This window comes from Medicago truncatula, chromosome 7 (genome assembly GCF_003473485.1).
Source record: "Medicago truncatula cultivar Jemalong A17 chromosome 7, MtrunA17r5.0-ANR, whole genome shotgun sequence".
Taxonomy (NCBI): domain Eukaryota; kingdom Viridiplantae; phylum Streptophyta; class Magnoliopsida; order Fabales; family Fabaceae; genus Medicago; species Medicago truncatula.
In genome coordinates, this window is record NC_053048.1 from 32025702 (window position 1) to 32039478 (window position 13777).

The 13777-nt window shown below is 36.1% G+C and overlaps 1 protein-coding gene across 1 annotated transcript; it reads right to left on the reverse strand.

Moving 5' to 3' along the window:
• Positions 1-686: 686 nt before the first annotated feature.
• Positions 687-6730, reverse strand: LOC25498764 (calcium-dependent protein kinase 13). Its single transcript, XM_013593701.2, has 7 exons — positions 6100-6730; positions 3326-3469; positions 2738-2890; positions 2180-2295; positions 1931-2098; positions 1438-1668; positions 687-1359 (listed from the first exon to the last, which is right to left on the reverse strand). The coding sequence occupies exons 1-7, from the start codon at positions 6728-6730 to the stop codon at positions 1210-1212; spliced, it is 1593 nt and encodes a 530-aa protein (XP_013449155.1). The 3' UTR covers positions 687-1209.
• Positions 6731-13777: the final 7047 nt, after the last annotated feature.

Here is a 13777-nt window from a genome sequence, read left to right on the forward strand (position 1 = left end):
GCAGATCTAGTGAAACACATATCGACAAAGTTTGGAATGTATCGTGATTGAAGATGATTTGTATCGTACTAAATAAATTACTTGTGTGTTGTATGATTAGTTTTTTGTATTGCATTTTATGTTATTTGTGTGTCGTGTGCTTAGTTTGTTGTACTTGCATTTTAAATTAAGAAAATAAAAATAAATTATTTTACAAAATTTTCTTTTTCCAAAAATACTAAAAAATAAATAGTTAATTGTATTATTTTAATTTAATTATAATCGATAATTTTATGTAATTATAAAAACAAAAATTAAATAAGAATAAAAAATAAAAAATGGTGGGGTAGAGTGTTGAATGAAAAACCATTGGAGAGGGTAAAAGTTAAATGAGTATTGAATAAGAGAGAGAAAATGATATGAAGTGTTGGAAATTGAAAAAGTGGATGTTAAATGGTGTTAACATTGGGGATGGTCTAAGAATAAAACTGTGTAAGGAAAACAAAGTCCAATTATGAAAACCAAAGGCAACTTTGAGATATATTTCAAAGCTGAAAACTTAGACCTGTACAGCTCCTAATCAAGGGTAGCCTGAACCCCTAGTAACGCTGAAAAAGCTTTAATGGCATAATGTTGAATTTGCAAAATAAACTGGGTATTCTTTTTTTTTTTTCCTTTTGGGATGGTCTTCTTAAATAGTGGAAGTCTTGCAATAAATAACACGACTGACTTTATCACTATGAAAACCATAGTTCAAGAACAAGTACATCTTACAGGCTCATCAGAACTCTCCTACAGTAAACAGCAATAAGATATCATGGGATACACAGCCAATCTCTGGCCAAAATATTAGTAGAGTAGGGTAGAATAAAATGACCAAATCTGAGTACAGAATACAAACTACAAGATATTCACACCTCGGATAAACAATCAGACTGCACTAAAGAGTTTTGATTCAACATTGCCAAACCAGAAGAGAAGGCTGGATGTTAAAATGATTGGAATCATACATGTCACACCATTGGCTCCAAGGCACCGTGTTTCACACAAGTAACAAAGGGTGTGTATATTTCGGCATACCCCTTCCTTCGTGACTCAGACAACAACAGGTGAAAAGGACCCTATCTAACGTGGAACCAAATAATCATCACAAAGAAGCCAAGTCCAGGATTTAGGAGGACTATTACACTATGTGGAAAAACAGATTGAATATAAGCAAACACTCAGACACTAATCATTTCCTAAGTTTAAAGAACCATCTTTCATTAACTTTAAGCTCAAGCTATTGAATCTCCCACGTGAGTAATGCCGAGAAGCCTTTCTCCAATCCGTTCCAGTTTTCATCATAGCCACAAATTCATCATAGCTGATTTTTCCATCCTGTAATTGTTCAAGAATTTAAGATGGTAAGATTCCTTAACCATGACTACATGTGAAGAAAAACTATTGACTATTCACCTTGTCTGTGTCTACTTCTTGGAAAATATCATTTGCTACATCTGTACAGTCATCAGTTCCATCTTCCATCAAGGCATTCCGTAGCTCTTCTGGTTCAATATATCCATTCCCGTCCTTGTCAAAATAGGAGAAGGCCTTGTGAAGATGCTCGTCATTTGCCATCCTTTTTAAATGAAGGGAAATGGCAACAAATTCTCCGTAATCTAGTGTTCCCTTACCATTATTATCTACCTGATGTCAACAAACAATGATCAGAAGACAAAAACAAGAACTTAAGAACAATTTACGGTTGGAACAGCATACTTTCAGTACCATTCACACAATGGTTTGAAAATTAATATGAAAACAGAGCATAGGAAAGTAAAAAACAAAAACTTGAAAGAGAACCGAAAAAGCCTTCGTATTAGAATGATTCGACAGAACAAGCCCAGTTACAAGTGGCAAGTTTAGACACAATAAGCTAGAAGAAAAAGGGAAAATTGACCATACTCACAGCTTCAATAAACATCTGAACTTCAGACTCAGCAAGTTGAGACTGATGGTTTCGGAATCCAACTTTTAGTTCTTCAATGGAAACAATACCATCATTATCAGTATCCATCTTCTTGAACATCTCTTTGATGTCTTCAACTTCTTCATTGGATAAGAAATCAGCAATGACCTGTTTTCAACGGTACAATCTTAGTTCCGATATAACTTAAAATTCACTTGCTAAACATATCACTAGATGCAGTGAACTGACCCTAAGGGCTTTTCTTTTGAATCTATTCATCATTGAGAATTGCTTAAGCCTTGACTTGACAACATCACCAAGAGGAACATTTGGAGCCTTCTTAGCATTTTGGAGCCAAGGATGCTCTGCAAGACAAGAAACAGATAACATCATAAAGCTCATACATTTCTTCTGATAAGTCCTTAACATAATCACCATAACTGATTTCTAATTATTATTTATTACAGTAATATGTCCACACATAGACCCATCTCCTTCAACCATCAACTTTGTTTCCCTATTTAAATTTAATAAAAGAAAACAAAGATACAAATTACAAAGGAAAAAGGATTTTCGAGATATAAAATTTAAAAAATATATAAATAAAGTAAAATATTGTCATTAATCAAGTCTAGTAACGAAATTACATAATTATTAAGACCCACAAAGTAGATGGTTTTGAGAATTCTTCACATGATTTCTTTTTAAAAGATATAAAACAAGTATCACTAAATTATTTCAGTCCTGAAACTTACAGCATGCAACTGATTTTTTTAATATTATGACCATGGAAAGTCATGAACATACCAAGCACTTGTTTGGCCGTTAATCGAAGCTTAGGGTCTGGTTCCAACATTTGCTTAACAAGACTTTTAGCACTTTCAGAAATACTGGGCCAAGGTTCCCGTTTGAAATCTATAAGCCCTCGAAGAATAGCTTGTGCAACTCCTTGCTCAGATTCTGCATTAGGATTAACATCAAGGTAATATTATTAATAATAATAATATAAATCCAAGTTCAAAAACATGAGACAAGTGATAGACATGAACTAAAAGAAAACACAACTTTTCAGATAAACTATGAGGCAAACAAGCATTGGTATGCTCACTCAAACTAAAGGAAAAAGAAAAAAATACAGAAAACATGGGCACACATGAATGTGCATAGATGCTCATGCACATGTAGAGGAGGGCATGCATAAATAAATAGCATTATAAAAATACATATTTATGAATGTAATTACCAGCCCAAAATGGGGAAACAACAACCAAGACTTATCCGACTAAATCGGGGAACACCACAGGAATGGATATAGAGTATGCACATGTACATGTAGATGAGGGCATGCATATAAAGCATTGTAAGAATATACAGATTTAAGAATATAATTATTACCAGCCCAAAACGGGGGAACACCGCACAATAAGATATAAAGTATCACTCCTGCACTCCATATATCTATTTCAGGTCCATAGTTCCGCTTGAGCACCTCTGGAGCCATGTAATATGGACTTCCAACAATTTCTGAGAATTTCTCACCTGGAATTGAAAATTACCCACAAGACAATTATGGAAAATAAATCAAATACTGTAAGCAATGAAAAGAGATTTATGCATCGGCTTGAAACATGAATAGAGAAAGTAATACAGTGTTCTATCAGATGGTAAAACATCGACAACATAGAGAATATGCTCAACCTAATTTAATGTATGTAGCGCTGAAGCAACCAGAATAGCTGTGTTTTGCAAGAAAACAAGCTTACATTAGAGGGTGTTTGGTTTGTTTTCTGTTTTACCGTTCAATTGATATACAGTATAATTTCTGGAAAGTATCTTAAATTAAGGGAGTATAGTCTATTTTAGTTACATATATTATCTTTTATGTTTTATAGCTTTCATATAATATAAAAAGCTTCCTTGCTTTGTTAGTTTCATTTTAAATGTACCTTCAACCCTTTCCAGTATTAAAATAGTCAATCTTGTCTAGTGGATTAACTCGAACAAATCAGTAAAATTTTGCTCACCTCAGTAGTAATTGGGCTATTGAGAATAATTAATACCCACATTGGCTTTATATTGTTTTTTTATTTTCAAAATCTTCTGGAGGATACAGTGAAAACAACAGGGCTCTTCTGGAGGATACAGTGAAAACAACAGGGCTATTAGGTTCTATTTTATTCTTCTCAAGTTTATAAATGTTTGCAATATCAAATTTTCAACAAAATAAATTGAAATGCTGTAAAAATGGTGTTATGGTGATTTATTACAGATTCCATTTTTTAAATAAAAAAATCATATGCCAACTAGTCATAGAAACCAATTTCTTCTCTTACAAATAACAAATATTGAATAAATATTAAATGAGAAGTGTCTATAGAGAAATCTTGCAAAAAATTTAGAAACACTTCCAAAAACTACTTATAAGTTAGAAATCAGAAATTTTTGGGCCTCAAGTTGAACAATATTGGGCCTGAGTGACTTGGCCATTCTCTGATAAACCCCTTCACGCCAAAATTATTGGCCCTAGTATGTGGATATTACAGATGGTCCAATAACGGATCAATGATAATGATAGACTCTGATACCTTCTTAGATTTTGGACCTAACTCAACCATACAACATCAACTTATAAGGGGAGGATTGCCCAAGTTTTATAAGATTTATTTGGAATTTACCATTAGCAATGTGGAAACGGGGTTTCTCTCTAGTAAAATGGCATACAATTTATGCATAATATGAAACAATGATACCATACTGTTAATGTACTAATTTATTAAGTAAAGATAAAAACAAGACTAATTATAAACAATATATTATCACAGGATATACTGTGACAATAGCCTAACACATCTAATTACATCAAAAATTAGGTAAAGTACTATTTCTTCTAGCACAAACACAATCCCACTACAAATAACCCAAATGTGTTCAAACACTTTCCTTCACCTGCAGCTTACAAAGCATTTAGTCTGTTAAGTGTCAAAGGTATAAACACCAAAACAAAGAATACCAGCCCATCTCCATACAGCAAACAGGACACCGGCACCTCCCCCCTCACCCTAGCAAACGGGAAACCAGCACTTACCCTCTCACACCCTAAATCACAAAAATCTTGGCAGTTTTTTTTGCAATATATCTCCTAGATTCTACTTAGCACACTTCCCAATCAAGTAAGATAGATTTTGGAGTTTTCAACCTTTATCCTCAGCAGCCACCTAAAGCTTGACAACTTAACATGCCATATTGAGTCAAAACAGCAATTCAACTACCAAACATTGCCACAAAGTGACTGACTAAACCTTGCCAGACACCGTCAAAGGGCAGTCCTCTAGTTTTTCCATACTGGTTCCCATAAAAAATGGAATCACAGCCACCCCAATGCTGTCGGCAATAACATATTTCCTCTTTAACCACCAGTCTACACAACTGAACTCCAATGGACTCAAATCCTACTACTTAGTCAAATGCTGATCCTCCTAGTACAATCCCACCAACAACTTTAATATATCCTAACACTAACAAACAAAACAGAACCATAGAACAGCTACTTTTTTTTTACATAGACGAGCTACTTGAAAACGCAATGTTATCGTTATTTACCACGAATAAAATCAATTCTAGCAAATCCTACTTCAGCTACAACAAGGACTACAGTTTATACTTCATTTCGCATAAGGAATTGTTGGGAAGTGGAATTAAAAAGACATTATATATTTAACAAAGAAGTAAGCTTAATCTAACACAGAAACAAATCACTGATAAGCTTTGATAACTTTTCATTATCAGATTAGACCCAGATCAAAGGCTTACTTCACATTTCCAAGGTAGTTCAATCAAAGTAAATCAAGTTCAAAATCAAAACTTTTAAATACAGTGAGGAAAGTTAACCTTGTCAAAATACCAACAAATCACACCCACTTTCCCTTTTACCCGGCAGATGCAAAATATAAACCATAATATAGTAGTAAAACTTAATCCTATGAAATATGCTAGACCCACCAACCAATTGCAGCACTAATTATCAATCAAGCATCAATTTTAACAATAAACCCTAAAAAGATTAGCTAAATTAAGAAAATTACTAATTTAAGCAACTTCAAATTTCAAACCAAACACACTCACTAAACTCAAATAATCACTCCCACTAAACCTCAGATTCAGTTCCATACCTGGCTTAAAGAAAATAGACAACCCAAAATCAATAGCCTTAAGTGGCGAATTCTCCTTCTTATTCGCAAACAAGAAATTCTCCGGCTTAAGATCGCGATGAATAACCCCATGCTTATGACAAAGCTGCACAACCTCCACAATCGTCCTCGCAACCGCCGCAGCCGCTCTCTCCGTATAATGTCCTCTAGCAACAATCCGATCAAAAAGCTCCCCACCTTCACAAAGCTCCATGACAAGATGAACAGCATTATCATCCTCACACGCTTCACGAAGCGTGACAATACTCGAACTCTTGGGCAAATGGCGCATGATAGCAACTTCACGGCGAACATCATCAACATCAACGGCGGTTCGTAGCTTCCGTTTGGAGATGCTTTTGCAGGCGAGTAGCTCGCGAGTGTCACGGTCTATACAGAGATAGGTTACACCGAATTCGCCGCGGCCGAGTTCACGGTCGATGAGGTAACGGTCTTCCATGTTGTCGGAGGTTTTGGTGGCGGCGAGGACGGTGACCGGAGGGGATTTTTTGTTGGCGGTGGTTTCTGTTCGTTTAGGGTGGTCGTGGTTGGAGAAAGAGGATTTGACATCTTCGCGTGCGACGGCGGCCGGAGATCTGCAGCAGTTACCCATATCGGAGGTGGATCGGAGTGGTTGGGTTTCACATGAGAATGTAGAAACCCTAACCCTAGAAAGTGAATGTGTAAAATTGAAATGAAATTGAAATTGAAGGTGGAAGATGGAGAAAGGAGTGTGAAGTGAATGTGATAGAAAGAAAGAAAGAAATGAATAGAATAGAGAAGTAGACAGAAAAGTGTGTGAGAGGACAGTGTAAAATTACGGTGTATGTGTGTGTGACACTGGAAATTAGGAACTAGTAAGATACTGTTTTTAGAAGGAATAATTCATTACAAGGATTTAATCTAAATCTAAAATAAAATCAAAGTAACTGATGTCAAATGATTAAGAGTTTTTCTTATTATACGCTGTTTAATCTTGGTTGCACTTTAAAATGACAATATTATCTTTCTATAAAATTTAATTTTCAAAAAGTATCTTTTTTTTTTTTTTTTTATACCCTAAAATCCCTCTTTAGTTTAAGTAGCTCATGTAAATTTAGTTTCAGTAGGTTATGTAAACTGAATTTAAGTGTACATACTTAAACTCAGTTTAAATAGGTCATGTAAACCGAGTTTAAGTGTACATTTAAAAGTTCAACCTTGTTCAATGATTCTACGTAATCTCAGTTTAAGTATGTACATGTAAACTTATTTTAAGTAGGTTATGTAAACTAAGTTTACGTATACATACCTAAACTCAGTTTAAGTAGATCATGTAAACTGAGTTTAAGTGTACATCTAAAAGTTCAACCTTGTTCAATGATTATATGTAATATCAGTTTAAGTATGTACATGTAAACTTAGTTTAAGTAGGTCATGTAAATTGAGTTTAAGTAGGTTATGTAAACTAAGTTTAAGTAGATTATGTAAACTAAGTTTTCATGAACGTACTTAAACTGAATTTAAGTTAACCTCAACAATGTAAAACTGAAACTGTCGTACAGTGCAGTTGAACAAGAAGAAGAAAATTGAAACCAGCGTTATTGAAAAGGAAGAAAAAATTCACTTATTTATATGCAATCGAGTATGAATGAAAGATGTTTTGATTCACTCTTTAATCTTCCATAGAGATTAATTGAACATCAGGATTGTTTGATCGTTGGTGGGTGAAAGAGATGGAATTTTAGAGCGACAAGGAATGAAATCAAGATTTTAAGAAAATTTATATAAAAGGACAATTTTGATATTATCAAAAACTTTTTAAAAAAATTAGGTGTAACCAAAAATATATAAAGTGTAAATAGAAAAACTCAATGATTAATAAGTTTTTTCAAATAACAAATTGCTTACTAGAATTTGAGCTTAATTTTTAGAAGAAACAATTTTTATCATATTTTACTTATCTTTTAATTGAACTTCATATTATAAGAGTCACTTTATTTTCGATGGTAAACAAAAGTGTCATTGTTGAATGGATTTTTTTTTGGCCGGTGTTCAAACCTCAGACTTTGCATATTTTATACATTGTCTATGCCAACTGAGTTAAGCTCATAAAGACGAATGGATTTTGTTTCTTTTTAAAAAATTGTGTTTTGTCTCTTAATTAATAGTTTACTTTCTATATTTAAAATTACTTCAAGGTTAATGTAATTTTGTATACTAATAACTTTTTATCTATTATTAAAGATTTTTTTTCCTAAATGATTGTTTTTATCAACAAGTATTCCAAATATTTTTTCCTAAATGATTGTTTTTTATCTCTTAATTAGTGAGTTTACCTTCTATAATTGAAATTACTTCAAGTTTTATGCAATTTTGAATACCGATAACTTTTTATATAAAACAACAATAAATAAGAAATTAAATATATGTTACTTCTCCCCATTTACATTTTTTCTATTATTTCATGTATCAAAGTGTAGAGTTTCGAGTAGATGGGGTCAATCTTTAACTCTTGATAAAAATATTAGTTAGGTGGAGAAAACACAACATGTATATCTAACAGATTTTCTGATAAAAATTAGTCATCGGTAAACGATTATGAAAACTTATAATATCTATAATATGGTGATGAAAAAAAAGTTCTAGCTCTTCCTTCAACAATTTTTTTGAAGGAGCTCTTCCTTCAATATGTAATGTTCACATATTAACATTTATTTTTTATTTATTTTTGGTCAAGAACATTTGTCTTTTTTTATCCCGTATCAATTTGATAGAAACTCAGATTCATCAATGGAGTTTGTTACGGTTAGAGGAGAGAGAAAGGTAAAAGAAGAGAGGAAGATAAAGGAGAGAAAGAGAAGATAAAATGAGATTGTTGTTATTGAATGAATTCTCAAGATTACAGATATTTATAGATGCATATAGAATATACTTAATGAGTGACAGGTGTCACAATCTAATATGCTAAACTAATATGCTTAATCTATTCTCTTAACATTCCCCCCTCAAACTGAGGGTGTTGTCATACACGCTAAGTTTGTTTCTGAGATGAGTAAATCTAGATGTGGATAAAGGTTTTGTCAGAATGTCTGCCCATTGATCTTGAGCAGGGACATGAGAAACCATAAGAGTTTTGCTGAGAACTCTTTCTCTGACAAAGAAAATATCTAATTCCATGTGCTTGGTCCTGGAATGAAGAACAGGGTTGTGAGCAAGTGAGACAGCACTCAAATTGTCACAATAAATTTGAGGAGTCTTGGTTGGGATGTGAAGCTCTTGAAGAAGAGACTGTAACCAAAGAATCTCTGCAGATGCTTGAGCTAAACTTCTATACTCTGCCTCAGCACTTGATCTGGCAACAAGAGTTTGCTTCTTTGCCCACCATGAAACAAGATTAGGTCCCAAGTAAATGCAAGCACCTGAAGTGCTTCTTCTATCATCTGGATCAGATGCCCAATCTGCATCACAAAATCCAGTGATAGATATAGGTTCTGCAGGAACAGCAGCAGTGATAACTAAACCATGATTGATAGTTCCCTTTAGATAACGTAGGATCCTCTTCACTGCCTTCCAATGCTCTTCTAAAGGATCTGATAGGAACTGACACACCTTATTAACACTGTAGGAAATTTCTGGCCTGGTTATAGTGGCATACTGAAGCGCTCCAACAATAGACCTGAAATAGGTAGCATCCTGCACTTGACGGGAACCATATTTGGAAAGCTTTGTGCTGGAAGCCATTGGAGAAGCCATGCTGTTTGCATTTTGCATATTTGCCTTTGCCAGCAGATCTTTGATGTATTTAGTTTGAGAGAGATGAAGAGAGCCATTGGGAGAGTGGTGGACTTCTATCCCAAGAAAGTAATCAAGTGTTCCCAAATCTTTGAGTGAGAATTCTGCATTGAGTTGGGACACCAGATTCTGAATAACACCCCTGGAATTTCCAGTGATTATGATGTCATCAACATAGACTAACAAGTAGATGCAGTGATTTTTGGTGTGAAGTGTGAACAATGATGGATCACATCTGCTAGCTTTAAACCCAAACTTAAGAACAGCAGCTTTCAACATTTTGAACCAAGCTCTGGGAGCTTGCTTAAGTCCATATAAAGCTTTGTGCAGCTTGCAGACAAGAGTTTTATCCGAGGACTCAAAATCTGGTGGCTGGCTCATGTATACTTCTTCAGTAAGAAATCCATTTAGGAAGGCATTATTAATGTCCAATTGTTGTATAACCCATTGCTTGGTAACAGCAAGAGTGAGGACAGTTCTGACAGTAACTGGTTTTACAACAGGTGAGAATGTCTCTGTGTAATCAAAACCATGCTGCTGATGGAACCCCTTGGCAACAAGGCGTGCTTTGTACTTGTTGATGCTGCCATCAGGGTTCTCCTTGACCCTGAAAACCCATTTACAACCTATGGCTTGCCTGTTAGAAGGTAATGGGACCAGAGACCAAGTGTTGTTGTGTAACAAGGCATTGAACTCAGTTTTCATAGCAAGATGCCAATTAGGATTCAATAAAGCTTGTTTGTGACTGGTGGGTTCAAGATGAGTAAGAAGAAGTGTAGGTTGTTTTCTAGGCTGAACAACCCCAAGTTTCCCTCTAGTGGCCATGGAATGAGTATTAAGAGGATTAATTCTGTGAGGTTTAGGTGGAGGAGTGATGGGTGTGAGAGATTCAGATGATGTGGTGGAAGGTGATTGTGAAGGGGACAATATGGTAATAGGTGTAGGATTGAAAATATGAGTAGGTCTGTAAGAAGGAATAGAAGGAGTTGGAGATGCATGTGTCAAAATAGGAGACTGCTGGGAAGAAGTAGGAGAGGGTGAGTTCTGACCAGCAGGTATAGGTGAATGAAAATTGGAAGAGGAATGCGGAGAGGTAGTAGAGTTTGTGGGGGATGATGATGATGGAGTGATTGTTGGGAGATGTGTGGGAAGAAAGGCTGATAAAGTGGGCTCATCAGGAGCAACAGTATAGTTAGAAGATGAAGAGAACAGTTCAGGGTAAGGGAACTTGACCTCATTGAACACCACATTCTTTGAAATAAAATTTTTCCTGAAGTGTCAAGACACTTGTAACCCTTATGGGAAGGAGAGTATCCCAGAAAAATGCACTCTTTTGAGTGAAAATCAACCTTTTGACTGTTATAAGGTCTCAAGAAAGGGAAGCAGGCACAACCAAAGCATTTGAGGAATTTATAATCAGGAAATTGAAACTTTAAGAGAAAAAATGGTGACTTATTGTTGAGACTAGGAGAAGGTAGTCTGTTAATGAGATAAGTAGCAGTCAGGAAAGCATGATCCCAAAATTTGAGAGGCATTTTGGCTTGTGCTAAGAGGGTTAACCCTGTTTCAACAATATGCCTATGTTTTCTCTCTACAGACCCATTTTGATGATGAGTGTGAGGGCATGTGAATCTGTGTGTAATACCTAACTCAGTGAGATATTTGGTGAAAGGGCGAAACTCTCCTCCCCCATCAGTTTGAACAGCCTTTATCTTGAATTTAAATTGTAACTCTACCATGGATTTGAAGTTTTGAAAAGTAGTGAGAGTATGAGACTTCAATTTTAAGGGGTATATCCAGGTATATCTAGAATATGCATCAACACATGTGAGAAAGTAAGTGTACCCACTGAATGACTCAACAGGGGAAGGACCCCATAGATCACAAAATATGAGCTCAAGAGGTGTTGTGTATGATGCAGTGGAAGCAAAGGAAGGGAGTCTATGCACTTTACCAAGACAGCAAGCAGAACAAAAGTCTGACACATTTTTATTAGGTAAATTGACATTACAAAGTTTGGTTACAGATTTGACAACCTCATGATGAGGGTGACCAAGTCTGCAGTGCCAAATACTATATAGAGATGGAAAAGACTTAGCAACAGTATTTACATTGTTACACTGAGAAGGTAAATTGAAATTGGGAACATATGAACTATTATGATAAGTGCTATTAAGCTTATTACATGAAGAATTGCCTATGTGTAAGCTAGAACTTGACTCTAAAGAGGGACTAGCTTGAACAACTTTATTGCAGAGAACTTGGACACTTGAGTTGGTAGTGGTGGGCTTGGACAAAGATGCTTGATCAAACTGGTACAAGCCATCCTTTCCAAGAGAGCCTTGTAAGAGAATTTTAGAAGAAACCTGAGATTTTACAAAACACATATCAGGATGAAACTCAAAGAAAACTTTGTTGTCTTTAGCAAACTGACTGACACTAACAAGGTTTTTAGTTATTGAAGGCACAAGAAGAAGATTTTTAAGCTTAAGAGTGGTGTGTGGTTCAAAGGGAGAGGTAAAGTGCATAGAGCCAATAGAAGTAATAGGCAGACCTTGACCATTTCCCACGTGAACTTGATCAGTTCCAGAGAAAGATGCTGAATCCATTAGGTTAGAGGCATCAGGAGTGACATGATTGGTTGCTCCAGAGTCTGGATACCACACATTAGGGAAAGTAGTGTTGGTATCAATACCAGTTAGGTAAGCTTGAGGAACCTGAGGCCTCTGATTTCCAGAAGGATATTGAGCTCTGTAAGGATTGTTGACCATAGGAGCACGCTGCATTCCTTGCATCCACACATTGGGAGGTGTTCCAAGAATACCATTAGAGGCACCATAGAAACCAGGAGTACCATATCCTTCATAAGTAGGTGGAACAGAGAGGCGATGGTAACAAATAGAAGCATCATGTCCAGTTTTGTGACATATCTGACACTGAATGTAGGCACGAGGTCCACCACCACGGCCACCACGGCCTCTAAAACGACCACCACGAGGTCCTCTGCCTCTGAAATAGCCACCTCTACCTCCAGAGTTACCATACTGTTCATTACCATAAGGAGTAGTATACTGAGTATTACCATAAGAGTTACCATTAGAATTCCCATCAGAGAAGTGTTGCTGAGTAGGAGAAGGCTGAGTTTGGCTTGCAGCACTGAGATTTTGAGTGAGATTAACTGAAGCAGAGTCAGCAATTAGCGCCTTCTTGAACTTTTCGTTGCGCGCTTCTTGAGTAAGAAGCTGTGATTCAAGTTCATCCAGAGATATCACTTCAGATCTGCTATTGACACTTGCAACAATAGGATTGAACTCTTCTGGAAGTGATTCAAGGATAATCTCTATGAGATCACGCTGAGGCATAGGATCTCCTATTGACATCAAGGATTCAGAAATTGACCTAATTCGAACAAAAAACTCAGCAATTGTGCGCGTTCCTTTGGTAATGGTGCGTAACTCAGAACGCAATTGACGCGAACGAGTTTTCATTTGTGTGAAGCAATAAGTGTGAATTTCGTCCCAAACCTGCCACGAGTGACGGAGACGCACGAAACGCGAAAGCAGAGAAGATGAAACAGTTGATAATATCCATGTGCAAAGGAGAGAATCTTGTTCTTCCCATTCGGTGTAAGCCGGATTCTCTTTCCCTGCTGTGCGATCCGCGTCGGAGAGAAAAACTGGAGGAATTTGCGGCGAAACAACTATCTTCACCATTTTTGTACCGCGAAGAACTCCTTCCACTTGCTGTTTCCATTGCAAGTAGTTCGTGTCGTCGAGTTTCACCGAAACGATTTGCTTGAAAGTTTTCGCCGCCGCCGCCGTAACGCGCTGAGATTCGGCGGAGGTACGGTTGTTGTCGGAATCGGAAGAATCTTCAAGTGTAGGCG

Bases quoted from the DNA above. Each gene is read 5' to 3' on its own strand.
- LOC25498764 (XM_013593701.2), bottom strand. From the start codon at position 6,730: ATGGGTAACTGCTGCAGATCTCCGGCCGCCGTCGCACGCGAAGATGTC. The intron at 2,891-3,325 runs GTAATAATTATA...ATCCTAATGCAG, and splicing joins TGTTCCCCCGTTTTGGGCTG to AATCTGAGCAAGGAGTTGCA. The intron at 2,296-2,737 runs GTATGTTCATGA...CTTGTCTTGCAG, and splicing joins AACGGCCAAACAAGTGCTTG to AGCATCCTTGGCTCCAAAAT.